We start from the raw sequence: 27,148 nt of genomic DNA, 5'->3' as shown, positions 1-27,148 counted from the left end.
TCTAACCAAAACAAAAAGAAAACAAAACTTGCTCGAGATTAGATAAAATATATGAGAGTTGTTCCCCTTCAATGGCACGGTTTTATAGAACGCGAACAAACATAATAAAACTGAAAAAATAAATCAAATAAATTGGAGGTTATTTGGTCATAACATGTCTATTAATATAACACAAAATAAGATATTTAGCGTGTCAATAGATTTTAAAAATGAAAAATGAAATGAAGAAGATTTCTGAATGAAATTATCGTCTTTCCTGTTACATGCGACATAACATTTATTAGGTAGGATAAGTACACATCGGTTTCCTCAGCGTACAATGAATCAAGATTTTGAAAAATTAAGGCCAGATATAATTAACTGGTTATGAAATATTAAACTTTAATTTAAAACTACTGAAACAGATTTTTTCTCTCTAAAGCTTCAGTTTTATACGCGGGTTCATTTTATAACTTAACACAAAAAGAAATTGTGGAACATGTAATGACATAACAACATCATTAATTTGTGAAATACGAAAACAATTAGAGATTATTGACATCAACAGGGTTCATAGGTAATTATTTTTAGCAACATCATAGTGTCCTTCATTCATATCCTTGGATAGTGTCAAAAGTAAGCTCCTAATTTAAAGACAAAAACAACTAAATGGCTATCTAATGTAACGTGTTAATGTATATTTAGTTAAAATTTTTCAAATCTCAATTAATTTTTAGGTACGGAAACCGATGTGTACTTGTCCTATCTAATAAATCTCATGTCTTATGTAATAAGAGAAGACGATAATTTCATTCAGAAATGTTCTTCATCCGTTTTCATTTTTTGAAATCTATTGATACGCTAAGTATTCTATTCAGTGTTATATTTAATAAAGACGTCATGATCAAATGACCTCAATTTATTTGATCGATCAATTTTTCCGTGTCGTTTTTTGGTTCTCGTTTTCTAAAACCGTGTCATTGAAGAGGACCAACTGTCATATATTTTATCAGATCTCGAGCATGTTTTTATTACCTGCATCGGCCTTGTCCGAAATAAAATGCGTATATTCGAGGTGTCATCGACACTTTTCGAGGGAAATGGGTAGCCCTGAAAAGGGCTTTTTAAGATTAGCGGCTCGGTCAGGACCGTCAGCTGTGAAGTGTTTACTTCTTGGCGGATTTCTTTGCTGCTGGTTTCTTAGCTGCGGGCTTCTTTGCTGCTGGTTTCTTGGCTGCAGGTTTCTTGGCTGCAGGCTTCTTTGGAGTCTTGGCCTTCTTTGGCTTGGAGGCAGGTTTCTTAGCTGCTGGCTTCTTAGCTGCTTTCTTTGGGCTTTTTGCTTTCTTCTCGCCTGATGCCTTCTTTGGTTTAGTAGCCGTGGCCTTCTTTGGCTTCTTCACTTTCTTAGCTTTTGGTTTCTTTTCGGCCTTTGGTTTCTCTCCAAGTCGGAATGAGCCGGAGGCTCCAACGCCTTTCACTTGCTTCACAGAACCCTTCGAAACGCTGCTTTTCAGAGCAACTTTCACTCGGGAACTAACCTTGCTCGAGTCATCACCAACTTTGTAGTTGGCCATAATATATTTGACGATGGCGACTTTTGACGAGCCTTTCCTCTCCTTCAGGGCTCCGATAGCTGCAGCTACCATATTGGCATATGGAGGGTGGGCAGCGGGAACCTTAGGTTTGCTTGCCTTCTTGGCTTTCTTTGCTGGAACTGCTGGTGCGGCGCTCATGTTGACGTGTGGGGTATGCTTCCTGTACACAGAATAGCGAGAATGACAATTTTTACTCGAAACCGCCTATTTACACATTTTGCTCGGACGTCGCCGAAGACACCACCTCGAGCGCTCGCTTTCTGCTGACTATATTTATCGATATACGAATTGTGTGTTTTCTGACCTAACTTTAACCTGCTATAGTTCCTTGATTTCAAATGAAATACTTTTAGTTTCGATGCTGTTCGCAAGAATTTTGTTAGTAAATTTCATTTATTTCTTGTATGAATGTCTATATATAAGAATAATTCCTGTTTTTAAAGCATTTCTGTCGATATTATGATTTGACACCAGTAAATTTCCACTTTAAATGTAAATTTATCGTATCAATTGTTGTTCCAATGCTTTTATTGTTACCAACAAATAAACTATGAATATTTCCCTTTAGTATGATATGCCACACATGTACAGATATATACTACATTTCTGGTAAAAAAAGAATTCACTCGGCGGACAAAAGCACAAACATCGAACAGGCGCCATATTGTTACCTACGATGACGCTATAATAACGATACATGTATTTTACTTAAATCATACATTTTATGCAAATTACCATTAGAATATGTATTGGAACTATTTAGAATATTAGTTTAGGTATCTTTTCAACTGCCATAGCGTTACGATAAGAATGTTTTCGTTAATTTAGTAAGTGTACGATCCGCCTCTCCCACTCGTATTGACGTGACCTAGCTATTTCACGAATCTTGATGAAGATTAAAACTTGATCGTGTCAATAAATTTGGACAAATTTGAATATTATTTCATTGGCACATGTGATATACTTATCTCTTGTATTAAATCATTTTCCCCGTGATATTTCACTCATTGTATTAATGCATTATGATAACCCTGAAGCTGTTTGGCTATTGATATAAGTGCACTGTCGAAGAATCCAAGAAGTGTACTCCAGGTCTACCCTATTTTCATCATTATCTTAGACATATTTATATCATTCCAAAAAGAAGCTGCCTGTTTGATTTTAACATCAATAATAATCAGTTTTTCGAAACTTCTTTTGTTTTAAAGTCTGGTATGAAGTATTATTAATGAACTTTCAAGTGGTTTATATATATAAACCATTGTCAGAATTTGTATAGAGTTCTCAATTTTATCTTTTAAAACTTTTCTCTCAAAAACAAAACAACAAACGAAAAATGAAGAAGAAAAACACACTGTTGCACAATTCATTACAATAAAGACATTTTCATGCCAATATAGATAAGACATGTCGTACCACCTATATTATAGTGCCATACCAATGTTTTCAGGAGTGATTTCTTGTAAAACATTTCCAAGTTACCGTATTCCCGTGATGCAACTTTCCTGAAAATTTAACAATTATTTTGGCATGATTTTATATAGCTACCCCCAAAAGACCCCTCAAAAGTCTATGTAATTTTATTCCAAAAGATATTCATTCTCAATTCCGTTTGCTTGTAGACTGATAGTGTTTTAACTACACTGATTTTTTTAGGAATCATGGGTACCAAAACATTTTGTAAACAACAGGGTGTTTTATCAATAATCTCTCTCTTCACATAATCAACCTTTTACTGTGCCATAAGAGCACACAACATTATGATATATTTTTTCTTCGTCTGGATTAGGTAGAGACATTCAAAAATGAATAAATAGTGAAATCAGTGATGATTTTACCAAATTGACTTTTTTTCGCCTACTCCAAGTATCAATAAGAATTACTATAATTATTGAATATCATAGTGATAATTTCATAATGATTGATGCGGAAATCAATTATTTATAAAGAACACGTAACTCGTACAAAAGACGCAGGTTGATGAAAATTATGTGGAAGTTTTATGGTCGTGAACTTATTGAGAAATATTCTAGTTCCTGATGCGCGATAACTTGCCTGTTGGTTCCGTTGTTGTATACCTACCTTTCCTTTCATTTGAAAACATGACATTACTTGGATTGATCAAGGTTTTCATGGCGGGTGTAGTCGATAAAGAAGAAGACGCTTACTCTTCCGTAAAACCTGGTCTTATTCTCTGAGTACTTTTGTAGAAGTCTTCATGTAACTATTTCTGTTGTTCATATTTTGACCTGGTTTTATGAAATTTGAGTTTGAATTAGGATTATATTGCCATGGTGGTATTTTCTTGATATTTTTTCACTTCATTTGAAATAAAACTCGGGTAAAAATTTGCCTTGACCTCACCTTTATTCTCCTTTTACTTTTTCAGTAACCTCCGTGTAAATGTTTCTTTTGTTCATATTTTGTTCTAATTGATTGAATTTAAGTTTGAATTATGATTATGTTGCCATTTCTGTTACTACCAACCCAAACATTTTGTTGTTGATGTTTTTGTCAACAGCCTCTGTTAGCAGAAAGATCCCCTAAATTTCCTGGGACCCCCTTCATTACTGGATCAATCTTCCTTATTACTAACTGATCTGTCCGTATTTATTCTAATGTGTATATTGAGGCGAGATTTCATTATACTAAAATGTGATTTCCAAGGAAACAATCCATTTTAATAATGCAAAGCAAATTAGATAGGTCCCACTCTCTAGAATGTTTTAGATAAAATTGAGTCTTATAATTCTGATCTCTTGGTAACATTTAATCCCGAAAGTACAAAAATTGTACGGTGTGTTTCTTTGACAAAAAAAAAAAAACAACTAAAGGGATGGTAGCCAGTCTAAATCCAAATGGAACGTTGTGATATATCGTGTAAATCTAAGTTTTAGAAAGTCTTAAATACGATTGTTAACTGGCAATTTAGATTAAATGGATAAAAATGTTTTGTTTTTGTTTTTTTTTTTTTTTTTGGGGGGGGGGGGGGTGGTGGTAAATTAACGAAATATTACCAAACTAGGTTGTGCATGATTACGTTTAACTTACCTGTGTTAGGCATGCACACAAATTTCGCACCTCCCCATCTAGATTTTTACATTTCTTTTAATGATTTTGGATTTTCCCTCGGTCACTCATGGGGTTCAGTACTTTGGCCCCTAGACCATGGACATCAACATGTATATAATTCCGTACTTAGCCCTTAAAAGACGAAAGAGCTGTATAATGATGTTTACTGCACTAAATTCTTAATTTGCATTAAATATTTGTGTGTCCTTTATGTAATCTTTGTAATGAATGATATAAAGATATAAAAATGGTTAAGTTTGTTTTGCTTCATTATTAGTGATTATGTATTTCGACTGAACATTGCAGTTATTGTTTTTCCATATGGAATAAATGTTGAGTACAGTGACGACTACTGCTACGGGCTAACAATCTGAGTTTCTTTTTGGAACTGTTTATTTTCAGCCAATGCAAAATTTGCCCGTAAAAGTTTAGTAACTCATTATCGCCCTTATCAATAAAAGGCGAGACGGACGAAGATTAAACTTCTTTTTTTTTATGATAAACACAAAGAATGTATTAACAAACTTTTGGAATATGGCAACGTTCAGTTAACGATAATGTTATGCCATTCTTTTTGCTTGATATTTAAGAATTTTCAGATATTGCAATTTAGATTTTTATCCGTAATGAATCGCAAAGGAGGTTTTTGCTTGTTTTTATTCATTTTTTGGTTTTGTTTTTGTTTTTTTATTACTTTCGTCATACTATACAATTGATGTTTTTTTCAGTTGCCATTAATTGCACGAAACTGCTTAACATAACGCTTCACCCACTTTCTCCTCTGCTTGGATTACTGTTGTTTCTTTAGTTACGTCTCCTCAAATTATTTCTGTATTTTTTCATCAAATCACGAATTCATTATCACATGTTAACGTTGAAGGAAAATATTTTGAATACGAGTGTGCGCGTCAATGCCTATTAGTTTCGTTTTTATTGACCTGGTTCTCAGTTTTAGAACGTGTTATTGCTTTAAATGACCTACACGTATCATCTAGGATGAAGTTATAAAAATGTTGTGGTTTTCTGTTGTTTTCTTTGTCGTTTCGATTCTTCATACATTTTTTTGTTATCTTTTATTATCTTCACAGCTCCTGTCCATTCATCTGTTTCCCAAATCATCTCGCTTCCCGATATCGATGGTTGTAAAAACGTTAGTGATAATCAACCGTATATGTTATATTTATATTTTTTGTATTATATATGTTTATATATGCACCTTCCTTCCTCCCAAACTATTGTTTCTTTTGTTTTGCTGTTTCCCTAATGGTGATGTCTTTTGATTTTACCACGGTCATTGATGAGCCGTCCGTGTTTCCAGTCCCTTTTGATGCCTATTTCTGAAACTGTTTTACCTTTTATTTGGAAAACAATCGTGTTGTGTGGTTTTTTTTGGCTGTTAGTTCTAATTGTTGTTTTCCTGTTTCTGTTTTGATGTCAATTCCTCCTGTCACTTTCCAGTTTCTGTTCTGATGTCAATTCCTCCTGTCACTTTCCAGTTTCTGTTTTGATGTCAATTCCTCCTGTCGCTTTCCAGTTTCTGTTCTGATGTCAATTCCTCCTGTCACTTTCCAGTTTCTGTTTTGATGTCAATTCCTCCTGTCACTTTCCAGTTTCTGTTTTGATGTCAATTCCTCCTGTCACTGTTTTGATGTCAGTTTCTGTTCTGATGTCAATTCCTCCTGTCGCTTTCCAGTTTCTGTTTTGATGTCAATTCCTCCTGTCACTTTCCAGTTTCTGTTTTGATGTCAATTCCTCCTGTCACTTTCCAGTTTCTGTTCTGATGTCAATTCCTCCCGTCACTTTCCGGTTTCTGTTCTGATGTCAATTCCTCCCGTCACTTTCCGGTTTCTGTTCTGATGTCAATTCCTCCTGTCACTTTCCAGTTTCTGTTTTGATGTCAATTCCTCCTGTCATTTTCAAGTTTCTGTTTTGATATCAATTCCTCCTGTCACTTTCCAGTTTCTGTTTTGATGTCAATTCCTCCCGTCACTTTCCGGTTTCTGTTCTGATGTCAATTCCTCCTGTCACTTTCCAGTTTCTGTTTTGATGTCAATTCCTCCTGTCATTTTCAAGTTTCTGTTTTGATGTCAATTCTTACTGTCGTTTTCCTGTCTCTGTTTTGATGTCAATTCTTACTGTCGTTTTCAAGTTTCTGTTTTGATGTCAATTCTTACTGTCGTTTTCAAGTTTTTTTTCTTGATGTCAATTTTTACAGTCACTTTCAAGTTTCTGTTTTGATGTCAGTTCTTACTGTCATTTCCCCGTTTTTGTTCTGATGTCGGTGCCTCCTGTCACTTTCCTGTTTCTGTTTTGATGTCAATTCTTACTGTCGTTTTCAAGTTTCTGTTTTGATGTCAATTCTTACTGTCGTTTTCCTGTCTCTGTTTTGATGTCTGTTTTGATGTCAATTCTTACTGTCGTTTTCAAGTTTTTTTTCTGTTTTTTTACAGATGTCAAGTTTCTGTTTTGATGTCAGTTCTTACTGTCATTTCCCCGTTTTTGTTCTGATGTCAGTGCCTCCTATCACCTTCCAGTTTCTGTTTTAATGTCAGTTCTAACCTTTGTTTTCCTATATCAGTTCTGATATCAATTCTTGTTGTCGCTTTCCGGTATCTGTTTTGATATATATCCGAATTGCGGTTTTCCCGTTTTTGTTCTGATGTCAATTCCTCCTGTCACTTTCCAGTTTCTGTTCTGATGTCAATTCCTCCTGTCATTTTCCAGTTTCTGTTCTGATTTCCATTCCTCCTGTCGCTTTCCAGTTTCTGTTTTGATGTCAATTCCTCCTGTCGCTTTCCAGTTTTTGTTTAATGTCAGTTCTAACCTTTGTTTTCCTATTTCAGTTCTGATATCAATTCTTGTTGTCGCTTTCCGGTGTCTGTTTTGTTATATATCCTAACTGCGGTTTTCCCGTTTCTGTTCTGGTGTCAATTCCTCCTGTCACTTTCCAGTTTCTGTTCTGATGTCCATTCCTCCTGTCGCTTTCAAGTTTCTGTTTTGATGTCAATTCCTCCTGTCACTTTCCAGTTTCTGTTTTAATGTCAGTTCTAACTTTTGTTTTCCTATTTCAGTTCTGATATCAATTCTTGTTGTCGCTTTCCGGTGTCTGTTTTGATATATATCCTAACTGCGGTTTTCCCGTTTTTGTTCTGATGTCAATTCCTCCTGTCACTTTCCAGTTTCTGTTCTGATGTCAATTCCTCCTGTCATTTTCCAGTTTCTGTTCTGATGTCCATTCCTCCTGTCGCTTTCCAGTTTCTGTTTTGATGTCAATTCCTCCTGTCACTTTCCAGTTTCTGTTCTGATGTCAATTCATCCTGTCGCTTTCCAGTTTCTGTTTTGATGTCAATTCCTCCTGTCACTTTCCAGTTTCTGTTTTGATGTCAATTCCTCCTGTCACTTTCCAGTTTCTGTTTTGATGTCAATTCTCACTGTCGTTTTCAAGTTTCTGTTTTGATATCAATTCCTCCTGTTACTTTCCCGTTTCTGTTCTCCAGTTTCTGTTCTGATGTCAATTTCTCCTGTCACTTTCCGGTTTCTGTTTTGATGTCAAATTCTCCTGTCACTTTCCAGTTTCTGTTTTGGTGTCAAATTCTCCTGTCACTTTCCAGTTTCTGTTTTGGTGTCAATTTCTCCTGTCACTTTCCAGTTTCTGTTTTGATGTCAAATTCTCTTGTCACTTTCCAGTTTCTGTTTTGATGTCAAATTCTCCTGTCACTTTCCGGTTTCTGTTCTGATGTCAATTCCTCCTGTCACTTTCCAGTTTCTGTTTTGATGTCAATTCCTCCTGTCACTTTCCAGTTTCTGTTTTGATGTCAATTCCTCCTGTCGCTTTCCAGTTTCTGTTCTGATGTCAATTCCTCCTGTCACTTTCCAGTTTCTGTTTTGATGTCAATTCCTCCTGTCACTTTCCAGTTTCTGTTTTGATGTCAATTCCTCCTGTCACTTTCCAGTTTCTGTTTTGATGTCAATTCTTATTCTGTTTTGATATCAATTCCTCCTGTCACTTTCCCGTTTCTGTTCTCCAGTTTCTGTTCTGATGTCAATTTCTCCTGTCACTTTCCGGTTTCTGTTTTGATGTCAAATTCTCCTGTCACTTTCCAGTTTCTGTTTTGGTGTCAAATTCTCCTGTCACTTTCCGGTTTCTGTTCTGATGTCAATTCCTCCTGTCACTTTCCAGTTTCTGTTTTGATGTCAATTCCTCCTGTCATTTTCCAGTTTCTGTATTGATGTCAATTCCTCCTGTCACTTTCCAGTTTCTGTTTTGATGTCAATTCTAACTGTCGTTTTCCCATTTTTGTTATGATGTCAATGCTTACTGTCACTGTACTGTTTCTGTTTTGATATAATTTCTTACAGTCGTTATCCTGTTTCTGTTTTGATGTCAATTCTTGCTGTCGTTTTAAAGTTTCTGTTTTGATGTCAATTCTAACTGTCGTTATCCTGTTTCTGTTTTGATGTCAATTCTTACTGTCGTTTTAAAGTTTCTGTTTTGACGTCAGTTCTTACTGTCGTTTTCAAGTTTCTGTTTTGATGTCAATTCTTACTGTCGTTTTCAAGTTTCTGTTTTGATGTCAATTCTGTTTTGATGTCAATTCTTACTGTCGTTTTCAAGTTTCTGTTTTGATGTCAATTCTAACTGTCGTTATCCTGTTTCTGTTTTGATGTCAAATTCTCCTATCACCTTCCAGTTTCTGTTTTGATGTCAATTCTTACTGTCGTTTTCAAGTTTCTGTTTTGGTGTCAAATTCTCCTGTCACTTTCCGGTTTCTGTTTTGATGTCAATTCTTACTGTCGTTTTCAAGTTTCTGTTTTGATATCAATTCTTACTGTCGTTTTCAAGTTTCTGTTTTGATGTCAATTCTTACTGTCGTTTTCAAGTTTCTGTTTTGATATCAATTCTTACTGTCGTTTTCAAGTTTCTGTTTTGATATCAATTCTTACTGTCGTTTTCAAGTTTCTGTTTTGATGTCAATTCTTACTGTCGTTTTAAAGTTTCTGTTTTGATGTCAATTCTTACTGTCGTTTTCAAGTTTCTGTTTTGATGTCAATTCTAACTGTCGTTATCCTGTTTCTGTTTTGATGTCAATTCTTACTGTCGTTATCCTGTTTCTGTTTTGATGTCAATTCTTACTGTCGTTTTCAAATTTCTGTTTTGATGTCAATTCTTACTGTCGTTTTCAAGTTTCTGTTTTGATGTCAATTCTTACAGTCGTTTTCAAGTTTCTGTTTTGATGTCAAATTCTCCTATCACCTTCCAGTTTCTGTTTTGATGTCAGTTCTTTCCCGTTTTTTGCTGTAATGTCAGTGTCTCCTGTCACGTTCCCGTTTCTAATTTGATATCAGTTCTTACTGTCGCTTTCCCGTTTTTGCTGTAATGTCAGTGCCTCCTATCACGTTCCCGTTTCTAATTTGATATCAGTTCTTACTGTCGTTTTCCCGTTTTTTGCTGTAATGTCAGTGTCTCCTGTCACGTTCCCGTTTCTAATTTGATGTCAGTTCTTACTGTCGTTTTCCCGTTTTTTGCTGTAATGTCAGTGTCTCCTGTCACGTTCCCGTTTCTAATTTGATATCAGTTCTTACTGTCGTTTTCCCGTTTTTTTTGCTGTAATGTCAGTGCCTCCTGTCACGTTCCCGTTTCTAATTTGATATCAGTTCTTACTGTCGTTTTCCCGTTTTTTGCTGTAATGTCAGTGTCTCCTGTCACGTTCCCGTTTCTAATTTGATGTCAGTTCTTACTGTCGTTTTCCCGTTGTTTGTTGTAATGTCAGTGTCTCCTGTCACGTTCCCGTTTCTAATTTGATGTCAGTTCTTACTGTCGTTTTCCCGTTTTTTGCTGTAATTTCAGTGTCTCCTGTCACGTTCCCGTTTCTAATTTGATGTCAGTTCTTACTGTCGTTTTCCCGTTTTTTGCTGTAATGTCAGTGTCTCCTGTCACGTTCCCGTTTCTAATTTGATGTCAGTTCTTACTGTCGTTTTCCCGTTTTTTGCTGTAATGTCAGTGTCTCCTGTCACGTTCCCGTTTCTAATTTGATATCAGTTCTTACTGTCGTTTTCCCGTTCTTGTGTACCTGGAATAGTCTGTTTTACTGATTGCTGTTATTTTGAGTGTTTCCTTTATTGCTTTTTCCTGTTGTTTTTATTTTGATTTCCCTTTTGTTTGGGGCCCTTGGCTTTTGTTTACTTTGATTACTCTTTGTTCGTCAAGAGGCGTTGTCATTTCTTTTCATTTCCTATGTAGTCGGTTCTTTATTTATATCTTCCTTGGTGCGTGTCGTTTTTTCGTCCTCTCGACCTGAAGTCCCGAAGTATGTTATTATCTTTTCCAACCCAGTAATTTAAAAGAAATAAGCTTCAGCAAAATTCACAACCTTTAACTGGAAGCGGTTATGTTTTAAATATAGACAAATTTAGGAGACAGATATTCTGCAGTACTTAGTGTTATAAACATATTTTCAATAGTCAGTGTCAATTGTTGTGACTGTTAACTCATCACTTTTCGTGGGGATTTATTTTCGTTTATTTCACGTGTGCTCTCCACATCTCTACGAACTCTTTGGATTACTAGTTGTATAAATAGATTTACTGAGTTATAACTTGCCACGAAATTAAGTGTCATCAAAAAAGGGTTTTTTTTTGTTGAAAAACCACGAAAATCGATCTAAACGAAAATATATAATTTTTACCTGCTATAGGCACATCAATGCCATGCAATTTGTACAATATTGAAATATCTGCTGACTTTTTTCTGTCGCACTTATCTTTTTCATGAACAATATATATTAAGAAACACTAAATCTCCGCGCATGTCATTTTTGAAGGCTAGGACATTCATTTGAAAGATAGTTTTGAAATACATTAAAAAAGGAGATAAGCAAAAGTGGTTTTCATTGTGAAGTCATTAGGAAAATATTTTTATTAAAGAATATATGAGATACTGATGGACTTGATCAATACTGAACTCATTTGAAATCTCGGTTATATAAATCATTATGCTAAATTAATTCAAATCTGAAAGTTAAAAGTCATGTGATCGAAACGAAGATTTCTATTTTAAGGATTTTGAAGTCCCGTAACTCCAGCAAATGTTGGTGGATTTTGACAAATTTTTACAAAATTCATTTTACTGTCGCCATAGTGATCTCATAATATTCTATTTCTTTGTGGGATATGAGGCTGGACGTGTCTGATGGTCGTTAGTTTGTCTGTTGGTTTCGATATCGTATATCTTGTTCTCATTTGAGAATGTGTCAGCGCTTACTTGGATCGACCAAGATTAACATGGCGGTAGTCGGCGATGAAGCAGAGGACCCTTACTCTTCCGGAACATCTGGTCTTAGTTTTGTTGATTTGTGCTTGGGTTGTGATTATGTTGACGTGTCTTTACTGTTTTAAAGACTGTTTTTGTACATCGGAGATAAGTTTTCCCCAATGGCTTTCTGATATTTCAACTTCCATCACGCTGCAAGAGTAGGGTTCAGAGATGTTGATAAATATTATGTAGACGTTTCACGGTCGATATGGTGAAGTAATTAGGAGGAAGGTACAAAAGAAACACAAATGAATACTGTTGTATATTTTGATAGAATTTTAGTAGTTATATGACAACGGTCATTTACATACGACATTTTATTAAATATTTTCAGACGTTTTACTTGCCAGAATTGGAAAACACTACAGGCTCTACAACATCAGCCTCTTACCGCCGTCATTTTCCTACAACGAAACCAACAGGGATAGCTTTCCACCTGACTGTATTACATAGTATGAATTTTCCATTTCTAGATAGCTTCTCCAATCTTTCTATTTATTCCAGTTATTCTAAAGGGCTTGTTCCCAAAATGTCGATTCCTGAGCAAGATGTCGACAGGTGACAGATAATCTCTCAACACATGATTTCGAGGAATACAAGTTGGGGAGGACTGTATAGGGGAGTATTATGGTCATCAAAATGATCACATTGGGCATTATATTTTTGTTGTTTACCTTGTTCTTATTCGGGCACGTGCCATTTCTTACTTTGATTGACCAAGGTTTACATGGCAGATTCCTTCCGCAACACCTGGTCTTATTCTCATTTTCAGTTTTCAATAGTCTCCATCTGACATAAAGACGCTTACTCTTCCGGAACACCTGGTCTTTTCACCTTGTACTTTGTCTTAGTCTCCGTGTATTTCTTTTGTTCAAATAATACCCAATCTTCATTGAATGTGATTTGAATTAAGACTGTTGACATTTCGGTATTTTCTTTGGTTTTTTTACTTGCATGATATTCGCGAAAGACGTGCATGGAAAAAACGTACAAATTTTCAAGAAAACATCTATTTAACTAAACTAATGTATAGAAAAGTGTCCTGATTCGCTCACTTTGGATTTTTTTCAATCGTCTCCTAGCTTTACAATTATAGACTCTTGGCATTACTGACGAGTCCCTGGAAGAAACATATGTATGGTGCACTTTTATTCATTATATAACTATACGTTAACATTAAAATGGTACTATCCAGTTGTGCACATTCTAGTATAATCAGGGAGACTATTTTAGTCCCTTTGCATCATTGAAGAGTCCTAGTTAACTAATCCAATGGTATCATTGATGAGTCTTAACATTTAGGCCCATAGCATCACTGACGGGTCCTAGCAATTTAGGCCAATAGCATCACGGATGAGTCTGAGAAATTTTGGCCCATAGCATTACTGAAGAGTCCTATTAATTTAGGCCAATAACATCATTGGAAAGTACTAGTAATTTGGGCCCATAGCATTAACGAAGAGTACTAACAATTAAAGTCTTCAGCATTCGAGTCCAAGAAGGACGAGGCTTCTTGTGATGCAGTTTGAATTCAATGTCTCGCCGTACGTTCTATTCAATTCTCTCGTGAGGAAGCTTCCTTATCTTTTCTTGTCAAAATCCTAGTCTGACCTCGTTATTTTTCCGAGTCTACTGTAATCCTCTGTTTTGTTCATATTTTGTCCTAGATTTATTTAGTTTGACCGGATTATGATTCTATTGACATGTTCTACTTTCTTTGATTTTCAACAAACAATCTTAAGCTTAACGATGTGGATAGCTGACTGATAAGTTATAATAACAAAGGGACTGGAGAGATATAGGTTGATTATGGTGAACTTGTAACCATCAGTGGAAAACATATCATTTCCTTGTTTGATATTAGAGATTTGATGCAGTCAGAACACCTAGTTTTGTTGCATTAGTCACAAACCCAAGAGCTGAGCATATTTGTTTGACCAAAATTTACACAGTAGGTGTAGTAGATGCAGACTGTTCCAGAAAACCCTTGTTCAAAAATTATTTTTTAACGTCGTTATTTCCTTTTCCTTGTTTGATAGACATATCCAACAGCATATTCTCTTAACTATTGAACTCCTCTGATCTAAGTGATAGCAAACAATACATCATCCATGTTTGAACTCCTCTGATCTAAGTGATAGCAAACAATACATCATCCATGTTTGAACTCCTCTGATCTAAGTGATAGCAAACAATACATCATCCATGTTTGAACTCCTCTGATCTAAGTGATAGCAAACAATACATCATCCATGTTTGAACTCCTCTGATCTAAGTGATAGCAAACAATACATCATCCATGTTTGAACTCCTCTGATCTAAGTGATAGCAAACAATACATCATCCATGTTTGAACTCCTCTGATCTAAGTGATAGCAAACAATACATCATCCATGTTTGAACTCCTCTGATCTAAGTGATAGCAAACAATACATCATCCATGTTTGAACTCCTCTGATCTAAGTGATAGCAAACAATACATCATCCATGTTTTAACTCCTCTGATCTAAGTGATAGCAAACAATACATCATCCATGTTTTAACTTATAACTTTTAGGATGAAGTGGTGCAGTAAAGAAAACATAACACAAATATCATCTTGGTGACACTTTAATGAGGCGAGTGGTTGGATACTTACAATGAACTTTATACAAAATAAATGAACCTGGTCACCCCTTTAGAATGTCGTGGTAACACACATTAAAACTCAAACTGGTAGAGAGAGATATTTCAGGGTGGTGAACATCCAATGAGACACCAGGTGACCACGGAGTTACCTCCCCCTAGACAGGAAACTGTGAGAAGCGAACCTAGGGTGAACTATAAAGTTCAGGATTTATCTATATGCTAAAATGATAAAATTTTCACATCTTTTCTTACTTCTCGCATACACACACGCTCTCTTGTTAAGATCGGCTTTGGTTGCATGATAAGACAAAGAAATAGAGATTTTTAAAACAAACTGCTAAACACTGTTGTCTCCTTTTTCTTAGTTGAAACATTTACATTGTAGAATTTTCACTTAAAAACTAAAGATTTAAAAAGATGACACCTGTTCCTGGAATCTATATATTACATATTAGTAAGTCTGTTACCAGACCACATTCCCCCCCACCCCCTCCCCCAAGACACGTTATTGTGTTCTGCTTTAATGTTTTTCCTACATCACTTAATAATTTGTAAACATTTTAATTCTTAATATTATGATCACGATGAATTTTTTTCCCTTCCTGTATTTATTTTTCCACCTGCTCATTTTATTTTTTATATTCCCCAGCATGAAAATTATATTTCCCCCCAAAAAAAGGTAAGTTTTAATAAAAAATGATTTAGACATGATTTCAAATGTCAGAAAAATTACCTGTCAGATATACTTATTTTAAATTAATTAAAAACTGGTTACTCTACAGAAATCAAAGCCAGCCAACCATCAAATATGTCTTCATATATCATTATTGTCAAAAAAGAAATTGACAAAAAAAAAAAAAAAAAACCTGACATAAGAATTTGGCAATAAACATTTGGCACCTTAAATGTTGGTACAGAGGTTAGTATCATAACACTTTTTATTATTGATAACTGTTTTCAACTATCTAAAAATCTTAAATTAACATTGCTTATGACCATTTCTTCCTTAAGTCTTTGAGTAGGAATAAGCCAGCTATTTATGTAAGATAAATTGTTCAAGTTGTATAATTCATTTGCATATGACCAAATATTATTAAGAATTATGTCAATTTACTGATCATGTTTTCTTTAAAAGATCAAAAAAAAAAAAAAAAAATATAAGAAAAATTATCTCCCTTTGACAGTTGAGTAAACCATCCAAGAACACAAGATCTACCCAGTATGTCAGTACAGGTTTGCAGCAGTGTTATTATTTCCGGTTATAAAGATAAATCATAAGAGTATCAAAAGTCTGTTGCTCCAATAGCTTTCTGAGGTTTTTATAATACGTCAACCTGACCTTATTGCAAGGGACCAAAGACCATTTTTAAACACCAAGAAGTTCTCATCCTACTCAATTAATGGCTTACTGACAAATGTATTCATTTTTCTCTTTCATCACATGACTTCAACTACATCTTCATCATCTGTTTATTTTTCTGTCTTAAATTTTTTTTTTGTTGCAGTTGTTTATCCTGTCCCCCTGTTGAATATATATATTTTTTATTTATTCATTCATTCAAGAGAAAAAAAAAAAATATAAGTATTTCTTCCTCTGAACAATATGTGATTTGAGTTCTCTCTTCTTCTAACACAAGGAGCACAATCAAATGCTAAGAATTGAAATTGCTGTATTACTCATTTCTCCTACAAACCAGTGTATTTCTTCCCCCTCCCGAACAGCGTGATTCTGACGTCTCGACTATATAAGTAAATTCATGGTACTGGAACTATACAATATATATATATGGATTAATTAAAACAATAAATTCCTGTTGTATACAAACATGTTTTCAGTTTCTCTCATAACAGTAATAATGGACACACATAACATCTCTCACAGTCTGTAACAGGTGATAAAAAGAATTGTAGAATTCTCTTCCATTTTCTCAATAAATAGGATTAAACGAACATTTACAAACTTTGTATATTATTACATCACATGAATAATTCCCTCTTGTCGGACCACTGTACACAGAAGATTAATGTCACTATACACAGTGGTGTTATAACACCAAAATTTCTTGTCTGTAATTGATATCCTACATTTGGGGTATTACAATGTCAAACCATGTGCAGATATGTCAAACACATCCACACCTTATCACATTTGTAAATGGTTTTATGTTTTTTTTTTCCTGGTTGTCAATTTCCGATACATCAACACAACATGGCTTTCCTTTCCAAAGAATCGTCATTCATACAAACACATTATATATATATTTGATTTAATGTATGTTTATATATATATAATATATATATATATATATTGCCATATTTGGTCAACAACATTTAGAGAAGTCCTTTTCTTCCTTGTGTTAAACACTGGCCACGAAGGCATGAATACGTTCTCTGCTTCCCATGACGATTTCACTACAATTCAACTATTAACAAATTTGTCCAAACAATCCACACTTATATTCCCCTGAATTCATTTGTTTTTGTTAAATTTCAACACAAATTTAATGAAATCATTTAAAGTTTAATCTATGAATCCTAAAAACGTGACTTTCACACTTCTGAAATAATACAAAATATCATTCTTTTCCCTTTTTTTTTTTTTTAAATACTTGTAATTACTGTAAATTAAAACAAGAAGAAAAAATGAGAAGTTCAAGAGTTGGATGGGTGGTTTCTGTTTGGCAAATGATTGTATACACCTGAGTTCGGTGGATAATAAGCCACAGTTTCTCAGTGTTTGTGGAATGGTAGATAAGAGTTATTTGCCCTTGTTTATATGATAATACACTACTGACACCAATAGTGACTATGGACCACATTAAACATGATACTGAAAACGCTGCATATAATACTTCATTCTTATGAGCATTTTCTCGAATTCATATCCCACAGATAGCTTCTTCAACCGTGACCTCTGACCTATCAATGAAGCATTGAATCGTATCGTTCTGTCATGATTTTAGGTCTAGGAAGTTGAAGGATGCAGTGATTGTAGACCACGGCCAGCACAAACTGGGTCTCCCACTATGTCCAGGAATCCTATCACAGTTGTATCCCGAGATGACAATGTATGGGATGACGTACTCCTATCACAGTAATATCCCACAGTGACACTTAGGATTACAAGCAGACTCCTGGGCTATTCAAGCTTCTCTGTTTCTAAACTTAGCATTGCACAGATATCTGACTTTTTTCGAGTGGATAGCATGGTTTCCAGTTCATCGGAAAACCAAACTCGTACTGACTAGCATCTCCTGTAGATGCTGTTATGGATGTGCATAGCTCTGCCAGCAGCGGCGAATAGCGCTCATGACGACGACAGCAGCTAGCTACGGAACACAACAACTAAGGCTGTTAGGCGGCTGACTGGCTGCACTTGCAGTGACAGACATCTCCCAATGGAGACATCTCTATTCCTTGGAACAGAAAACAATTATCCCTACTCACAGTATGTCCATCACAACACCTACATTTCTCTTTCCTGTTTTTGCATCAATAGCTGCAATCCAACTATATCTTCTAGTCACTGCAAGACTTTAAATGAGAAAGTATTCACTACGATTTAGCGTACCATCAATGGCTAGCCACAGGACTTTGCTGTACAACAACCCCATGCATTGGTGAGTCCTCCCCACGTTCGGCAGCCGCACGCGAGTGTTGGCTGTTCACGTCATGGCCAGGATTACTAGCATTTACATTAGTCTGTATTGAGAAGTTGAATCCGGCAGTGGGCCAAGTCTGTTGTGAGTACTGAGGTCCATACTGGGATGTAGGATAACCAACCATGTTCACAGCAGACAGCTGTGCAGGGTCGTTATGTATGACCTGCGGGTGGCCATGACCTTGCAGATTGGTTGTTAGGTCAACAGCCATCCCCGCCGTGGCGGGGTACGTAGTCCGTGATGATGTGAAGTTGCTAGAGTTGCTAGGATATCCGACTGACCCAAGCAGTATGGCCTGCTGCATCTGTGGCTGTGGTGCGTTATGCTGTGCCACCATCTGCGGTGCTGTACCGCTGGGTGGCAACTGTGGAGGAGATTGGTGTTGCCGAGACGAGTGGTGATGAGAGTGATGTCGATGAGAACTGTTACCCTGGAGACGACTGTCACTCGCTGGTGCCCAATTTTGATTGGCTGGTGGCTGTTGATACGTAGGAACCACCTGAGGAGGCCCTGATGCTGGACTCTCACACTCCATTGTAGGGTACTGTACTCCCTGACCCTGATGGGCGGAGTGGGAGTGGGAGTGAAGCTGGGAGTGATGTTGGTGTGTTGGATCAGACCGCGCTCTCCCACTCGTTGACGAACCTACTGAAACACAAGAACGAGAATTTGTAAACAACTATTGAAACAAAATATAACAGAGATATATATTTAATATATCAGATTATATCCATTTTATAAGTTTATGAAAATAACAGCAAAAATTCAACCAATGTTTATAGAGAGGGTTATCAACTAATAGCAATTTAAGAAATGGATTGCAGCCCTTGCTGTACCAATTACAGAATAAAGGGAGTGTAAAAATACACACAGAAAACACATGCAAAGAATGATTGAAGCTGATAAAGGAGTTAATACTGGAGACAGAGAGGTGAAAAATTGTTCATTTCAAAAATGAGAAATTAAAAAAGTGATGAAAATATTTCTCAATTTTAGTCTGTTCAAAATAATGAAATTATGATGAAGTGTTGCTTTACTAAGTCTGCTTTATTCACTTCAAAATGAAAAGTTTGAAAACTTTCATTAAATAAAATACCATCTAAAATTTAGACCTACATGTAAAAGCAAACACTGAGCTACACTAAAATGAACCAGGAAGAATAAAAGAGATATTTACATAAACCGGTTGTAGTATTTCTCCCCCCTCTAAGACGCTATAGGTGATGAGATCCATTTTATTTCTGAAATTACAGGAGGGCAAAAATGAGTGAATTAAATTTGCGCAGTGTTATGAAGCTATCTAATGTAAAATAATAAGATGTGGAAATCGTTTTGCAGGGTTTAGAACAACTCTTGTACCAATATTTATTCAAGTTTCCAATTTTTTTTTAAAAAACCTGAGCACATATGGATTGTTAAAAGTGAGAAGATCTCAGAGACATTCATGCAAAGTAAGTCCTTTAAGTTATGCCAGCACAGAAGACAAGAAAAATACAGAACTCTCAAGCAACATACACAGTATGATGGTCACCACACATGGATTTAAACTCTAGAACGACAAAGGAACTATAACCGTGATCTGTCCTGCAACCCCACTTAAGACAAGAGACTTGAAAATCATGCAAAAGAAGAGAGTAAAGCGATGCTAAAATTACCTGTGGGACTGGACACATGCTGCTGTTCCATGGCTGGACTGTTAGACGCACTATTAGGTGTATTGGTACTTTCGTCTGTTGTTTTCTTGAAGAAGTTGTGCTGAAGAGCATAGTATGGTGTTATCCTTGTTTTCGGATCAAATTCAAGCATCCGGAGAATAAGGTCTTTAAACTTTAGGTAGTCAGCCACATTATGTCCAGGTTCCCCAGCTCTACGTCCTCCTGGCCCGCCTGTCTCAGCTCCTATTACTTCATGGAGCTTCCGTGATCCAGGCTGTTTGTACTGTAACAAGACACAAACCATTAATCAAGACACTCAATGATCAACAATCTGGAAACTTATAAATGTTTGATAAATGTTCCATCATAATGACATCTAGTGTACTAAATCATAGGCTTAGCCAACAGTTTTAATTCCACCATTACAAAATCTCAACAATTTTTGTAGATTTCCTTTATGACAAATATGAACCTAATAAATGTTTGAGATATTAACCATTTCTCTAGGTATGACACCTACAGTAAACGCTTTGTATTCTTATGTAAACTTGATATAGGACACTTTCAAAAACATGTTGCCAGAACACTTAACGATTGTCAGTGAGACAATACCCAGCAACAGATGGAGTCTCAGAGACAGAAAATCTGTCAACCAACCAACTTTCAAATTTAGTTTCATTTCTGCTAACATTTTGTATGCATACCTTCTTGCCATCTTTTGACTTCTTGCATATGTAGGTTCCATCTGGTAACTGGTCGAAATATTTTCTAGCCTTGGGTGCCTGGTCCAGCAAGTTTTTAGGAGGCATACCAAGTACCTCTACAATCTTCATCATCTGGTCGAACTGTAACAGAAACAGTTATTTTATAGAATGTACGTTCTTGTATGACAATTGGCTGGAAAATTTTGTGCAATGTTTCAATGACAACAAGGTCATATCCCTACATTTAAGAACAGAGTTAGAAAAATCCACTAGTCCGCTAGTCTAGACAAGCCAAAGCTACCTGAGGGCGACTGATTTGTTTCAGCTACTTGTTCGGCGGGCAAGTGAAATTTGTAGTTCTGACTATTGAATATTCCATAATAAATGACGTTTATCAACACTCTTAAAACTAATTTAAATCCACCGATAGTCAATCAAATACATCGATGTAGTATCCTTGTTTACACAATGTGTCAAGACTTCGGCTGATCCAGACTATGCTAAAACCTATTACGTCACCACAAATGTTGTAAACAAGGTTGTTTTGTGTACGTAGTTACTGTCAAAACGTTGATGTTCTCGCTCGCATTAACAGTGAATTAAATATGAGTAAAACAATAAAAGCATGTGTTGAGTTCAAACATTTGATATAGAAATTGATAATAAAATTTGTGTTCCTTAAATTATATTTTGTTGCCTTTTTTCTTTGGGTGAGTGAATATTGGATTCGGGAATTTCAAGTTTCACTTGCTTGACAAACAAATAGCTGAAAATAGTTTTTTCTAGCCCTGAAGAATTAACACAAGATAATTTCTGGGTCTCAATTCCTTTTTGTGACTTTCTCCCAGATGAAAGTTACCAATATTTACAATTATAAACTTTTGAGAAAATCGTCTCCCTTAGATTGTCAACGTGCATGCTAAACATTACAATACAGTTGTTACTTTCAAAATAAAGTTGTGAAAATCTGACACATCACGAAACAACCACTTCTGATCGTTATTTGTTTTCTTTCATCAATGTTATTTTTCAGAATATTCCCCAATGACACCAGGAGAGATAGACTTACCTCGTTAGAGCCAGCAAATAGAGGTTCTCCTGTGTGCATTTCCACAAGTATACACCCTAGTGACCACATATCTATAGCCAGGTCATAGGGAATTCCTAGTAGTACTTCAGGAGATCGGTAAAATCGACTCTGTATATACTGGTATATCTGTAACACACAAAATTCTTTCATTATACACTGGTACATCTTTCATACAAAAATCAAAGTTCTTTCTTATCTATTTTGAACAAGGTCATTTAACTACATCTAGTGAATGAAAGTAAAACAAAGTTTCTAAATTAAGTTAAAGTCGTTTTAAACAACTTTCTCTCTTGCAATATTTTCATCATATGGTGGACTTTGTTGTAAGAACAAATTAATATGATTTTTTTATTTTGAATTGTTAGTGACAGAGTTGTTGGTGCTTTTTAACACAAACCTTTTACGATGACATCATACATTATTATAACAGTCAATTACAGCAAGGTCAAGGTCACAATGACTGACAGAAAAAAGGTCAACAACTGCAAGGTCAAGGTCACAATGAATGTAAGAAAAAAAGGTCTATTACTGCAAGGTCAAGGTCACCATCAATGTAGGAAAAAAAGGTCTATTATTGCAAGGTCATGATCAAACAGCTTTTAATATCCGACTATTACAACAACATCATACAAAATAACAGTAGACACAATCAATTATTATAAGGTCAAGGTCACAATGACTGTCAGCAAAATAGGCTCAGGAATTGTCTGAAGAGACAAAACATTAAAATGAAACTACAAATAAGATCATGTGTAACATTGAGCTATGATAGAATAAGTATTCGGTTTTGACACGACGACCTGTCTAATCATAGACCAAAAGTGATGTCTACATCAGGTCAAATTCATGGCCAGCCTTGCTATTCAGTGGACAACCACTGACCAGTCAGAAATCATCTGGACACTGCCTTCCAACAAAAAGACAAAATCACATTTATATGCTAGAGCAGACCATCACTCGTCTAGACGCGTCGTGACACATCTTGGGCACGGTCTAGACGTTCCAGTATGTGATGGAATGACCACTCAGAAATCCATAGGGAGCTGGTCCAAGTCTGACAGCGATATAGATTTCATTTATTATGCTTAGTAAGTGACCGTAAGCTGTTATAGATGCTGCACAATCATCAACCATAAGTGTGAATTGGTCAGTGACGACTCAAGTCTAGACCAACCGGGTCAGTCTTGATGGTCAGCACAGAATCCAATCGTCCAGACATTGGTCCCTGGCAGTCAGACACGAGCTGTGCAGGATTGGATTTATGTGTACAGCTAATGAGTTTATCCTCACCACAAACTGGTGCCTATGTAAATGAGCGATGTCTGGTTAGTGTAGTCTAAAGCCTACACTTGATTGATTTTCTATCACCGCAACAAAACATGTTGTGTTGTTTCATCATACTTGTGAGGTTTTTCTTATCTTGTGTAAGATCCTATAGTAAGTAAAGATGGTTCTGAATTACTCCAAATGCTGCAGTGTTTGACAAACATATATCAAAGTCTGTTTAATGCGAATCTATGATACACTGTGTGTGGCCATACTGTACAGTGATACAAATAAGTTTTGAAAATATAACATTTGTTGTTTTTCAAAACTGACAAAATATATCATAGCAATGAATTTCATATTCTTATCGCAAATACATTCATAAGTAAACATAGACAAAATTGAGCAAACATTGTCAGCTCAACATTTTTTTTTTATCTTGGTTAGATATTGACATACACTGCCCTCCTTGAAAATCCTTAATACATGATTTTGAACTTGCTTGTATATTAAAACCTCAGACCCCCCCCCTTCACCCCCACTTAAAAAAACAAAAACAAAACAACTATGATCCATACTTTATCCCCTCTCATAGTTGTGCCGTAAAATCACACTAATAAAAATAACATGTAATATCATTACCTGGTAGAAACGTGTTTTAATTAAAATACTTTCATTTTTCTATAACCTATACACTATTGATCAAACTTTTAAAAAGATCATGACAAAATGAACTTTGAAATAATTTTTTTGAAATCATTGACTGCAATCGTGTAACAGGATTTATGGATGCCCATGTATCAGACTAGGCTTCTTCAATTATGCTTGAAAATAATTTAGAACAGAGGCTACAAGGTACTATTGAAGCTCTAAGTGAAAACAGCTCTGCACCCTGTCACCCCACACAAGTCTGGTATCCTGAATCTTCAGAATACTAAATGCTGAGTCTGACTACAGTCTACCAGGAGGAACACTTTAATACTTAAAGCACATGGAATCTATAATAGGGTACAAGTTTTACTGAATCTAAATATGTAAACACTCTCTAAATATCTACCAAATTGTTCACCAAGGTTCGGTTTAGTGTATCTAGATAGAATACACTCTAAATATCTACCAAGTTGTTCACCAAGGTTCGGTTTAGTGTATCTAGATAGAATACACTCTAAATATCTACCAAGTTGTTCACCAAGGTTTGGAATAGTGTATCTAGATAGAATACACTCTAAATATCTACCAAGTTGTTCACCAAGGTTCGGTTCAGTGTATCTAGATAGAATACACTCTAAATATCTACCAAGTTGTTCACCAAGGTTCGGTTCAGTGTATCTAGATAGAATACACTCTAAATATCTACCAAATTGTTCACCAAGGTTCGGTTTAGTGTATCTAGATAGAATACACTCTAAATATCTACCAAATTGTTCACCAAGGTTCGGTTTAGTGTATCTAGATAGAATACACTCTAAATATCTACCAAATTGTTCACCAAGGTTCGGTTTAGTGTATCTAGATAGAATACACTCTAAATATCTATCTACAAAATTGTTCACCAAGGTTCGGTTTAGTGTATCTAGATAGAATACACTCTAAATATCTACCAAGTTGTTCACCAAGGTTCGGTTTAGTGTATCTAGATAGAATACACTCTAAACATCTACCAAGTTGTTCACCAAGGTTCGGTTTAGTGTATCTAGATAGAATACACTCTAAACATCTACCAAATTGTTCACCAAGGTTCGGTTTAGTGTATCTAGATAGAATACACTCTAAACATCTACCAAGTTGTTCACCAAGGTTCGGTTTAGTGTATCTAGATAGAATACACTCTAAATATCTACCAAATTGTTCACCAAGGTTCGGTTTAGTGTATCTAGATAGAATACACTCTAAATATCTACCAAATTGTTCACCAAGGTTCGGTTTAGTGTATCTAGATAGAATACACTCTAAATATCTACCAAATTGTTCACCAAGGTTCGGTTTAGTGTATCTAGATAGAATACACTCTAAATATCTACCAAGTTGTTCACCAAGGTTTGGAATAGTGTTGTATCTAGCTAGAATACACTCTAAATATCTACCAAGTTGTTCACCAAGGTTCGGTTTAGTGTATCTAGATAGAATACACTCTAAATATCTACCAAGTTGTTCACCAAGGTTCGGTTTAGTGTATCTAGATAGAATACACTCTAAATATCTACCAAGTTGTTCACCAAGGTTCGGTTTAGTGTATCTAGATAGAATACACTCTAAATATCTACCATGTTGTTCACCAAGGTTCGGTTTAGTGTATCTAGATAGAATACACTCTAAATATCTACCAAGTTGTTCACCAAGGTTTGGAATAGTGTTGTATCTAGCTAGAATAACACACTCTAAATATCTACCAAATTGTTCTACAAGGTTTGGAGTAGTGTTGTATCTAGCTAGAATAAAACACTCTAAATATCTACCAAATTGTTCTACAAGGTTTGGAGTAGTGTTGTATCTAGCTAGAATACACTCTAAATATCTACCAAATTGTTCTACAAGGTTTGGAATAGTGTTGTATCTAGCTCGAATACACTCTAAAATTCTACCAAATTCTTCTACAAGGTTTGGAGTTGTGATGCTAGAAAAAGTCCTCACAAAGTCTCGGGTGTTTTGCAATACATATTGTGCAGTCTATTCATATGGTCTGTGAACAGCACAATAAAAGAGTTTTCCACAAGTTTCTTATATCAGCCATGAACTACTTGTTCTGTGCCACCTTGCTAATACCTCCACATACATGTCTGAATGTGATGTAGACGTATGTCTTCCCCGTAACAACACCTCTTTACAGCCGTCACACCGAAAAATGTGTATCATACCTCAACATTATTCTGGAATTTCTATCAGGTGCTTGTATACCAAGCAATTGGCAACAGGACTTGGGACTTGTCCAAGACTAGCATAATGTAAACAATCCACTGAATGCTCCTCAGTAATGGTATAGAATGACAGATTATCTGAAATATACTATACATCAGCATTTCTGGGTCACCAAGGTCAAGGACAATTGTTTCTACTCTTAAAAACAGCTGGAATTTTGGGCACCGATGTCAAGGAAATGGCTGGCACTTCCTTTCATGTTATGACATTTTATGAACATTTTAAGGAAATTTAAAAAAGAAAAAAAAAAAATCCAAAACATTGTCATTAAATGTTCCCTACTTTCATACTTATTTTTTTTCTTCAAAACTCTTTTTTGTAGGTTGAGCGTAATTACAGGCACTTTTCAGATCTGTGAAGTATACATGTGCATTTTCTGTTTTTTCTTCTTCTCATCACTATGCAGTGATTTTGAGATTTTTGCCCCAATGAGAAATGGACATGTAGAGGTCTGGTGGGCAATCAGTGAGAGACATCAGTAGTCTGACTAATGCTCGGGTTTTACCAGATCTACATAGTGATGGATATATACAACCAGACACAACACTTGAGTCATGGACACTGCTAATACATCCACTTTACACCTCACATCCTTCTTACTTTATACTTTTAAACTCCCCTCTCAAAACCTAATGACATCATAAGTTTTGCCCATTTCTTCTATAACACCTCCTCCTCCCAACCACCTAATTACTCATAAAAGAGTTTCAACAGTTTATAAAAATTTGTTGATAACGCAAATTTAAGAAACCATTCCGTATCCGTAAAATGGCCTTTTTTTCCTATCCTTTCACATTATTTTGGCCAATTTCAACAGACAAAGAAAAGGGTAAGTCAGTCTTTCCAATACCATAACTAAGAAACTTGAGACAGTAACATAGCATCAGTTTATTAATGTACTTTTAATGACTACAAGCATAGGTTGTTAAATATTATTAGAGTATCCACACCTGTGCAGGAGTTATATATCAGCTGTACTAAAAAAACCCAGATTTATTGTTGGTATCAGGTGTGCTTCTGTCATATCATCTAGGCTAAATCAAATCCTATATATGTTAAGGTAGAGAGACGGATCATTCATTTTTATCTCCATTGAAGAAGATTTCCCATTTGTTCACTTTGAATTGACAGCCAAGAAACAAGGAATTCTACAATTTACTCCCATGACAGTTCAACATATGGACTTCAGGAGTAAAATGAAGGATTTCCATTGGATTCTGAATGCAGGAAGGAAGAGTTTTCAAATAAATGAATTCAATACTGTGGACA

At 35.6% G+C, this 27,148-nt stretch overlaps 2 protein-coding genes across 7 annotated transcripts in view; both read right to left on the bottom strand.

The window, feature by feature from the left end:
• Positions 1 to 1,145: 1,145 nt before the first annotated feature.
• LOC132564244 (histone H1.2-like) lies at positions 1,146 to 1,712 on the bottom strand. The gene has a single exon (XM_060228918.1). It carries the CDS (start codon positions 1,710 to 1,712, stop codon positions 1,146 to 1,148), a length of 567 nt encoding a protein of 188 aa, XP_060084901.1.
• Positions 1,713 to 14,552: 12,840 nt separating this feature from the next.
• The window catches only part of LOC132564243 (dual specificity tyrosine-phosphorylation-regulated kinase 1A-like), a 74,815-nt gene continuing 62,219 nt past the window's right edge, over positions 14,553 to 27,148 (bottom strand). For 3 of the 6 annotated variants that reach the window (XM_060228914.1, XM_060228911.1, XM_060228913.1), the window contains exons 6-9: positions 21,677 to 21,823; positions 20,608 to 20,748; positions 19,904 to 20,186; positions 14,553 to 18,896 (exon numbers count right to left, since the gene is read on the bottom strand). In XM_060228914.1, the coding sequence (XP_060084897.1) occupies positions 18,160 to 18,896; positions 19,904 to 20,186; positions 20,608 to 20,748; positions 21,677 to 21,823 (1,308 nt within the window). In that variant the 3' untranslated portion in view covers positions 14,553 to 18,159. Of the gene's footprint in view, positions 18,897 to 19,425; positions 19,490 to 19,903; positions 20,187 to 20,607; positions 20,749 to 21,676; positions 21,824 to 27,148 lie in introns of all 6 variants that reach the window. The other 3 variants (XM_060228915.1, XM_060228917.1, XM_060228912.1) reach the window with 3 other exon arrangements.

Source organism: Ylistrum balloti, unplaced genomic scaffold, assembly GCF_031769215.1.
Source record: "Ylistrum balloti isolate Yb309-2 unplaced genomic scaffold, AGI_CSIRO_Ybal_v1 Utg372102, whole genome shotgun sequence".
Classification (NCBI taxonomy): domain Eukaryota; kingdom Metazoa; phylum Mollusca; class Bivalvia; order Pectinida; family Pectinidae; genus Ylistrum; species Ylistrum balloti.
This window is presented reverse-complemented; position numbering and strand designations above follow the sequence as displayed.

What these genes read in the sequence shown, in the direction of transcription:
- LOC132564244 (XM_060228918.1), bottom strand. Translation starts at nt 1,712, where the DNA reads ATGAGCGCCGCACCAGCAGTTCCAGCAAAGAAAGCCAAGAAGGCAAGC.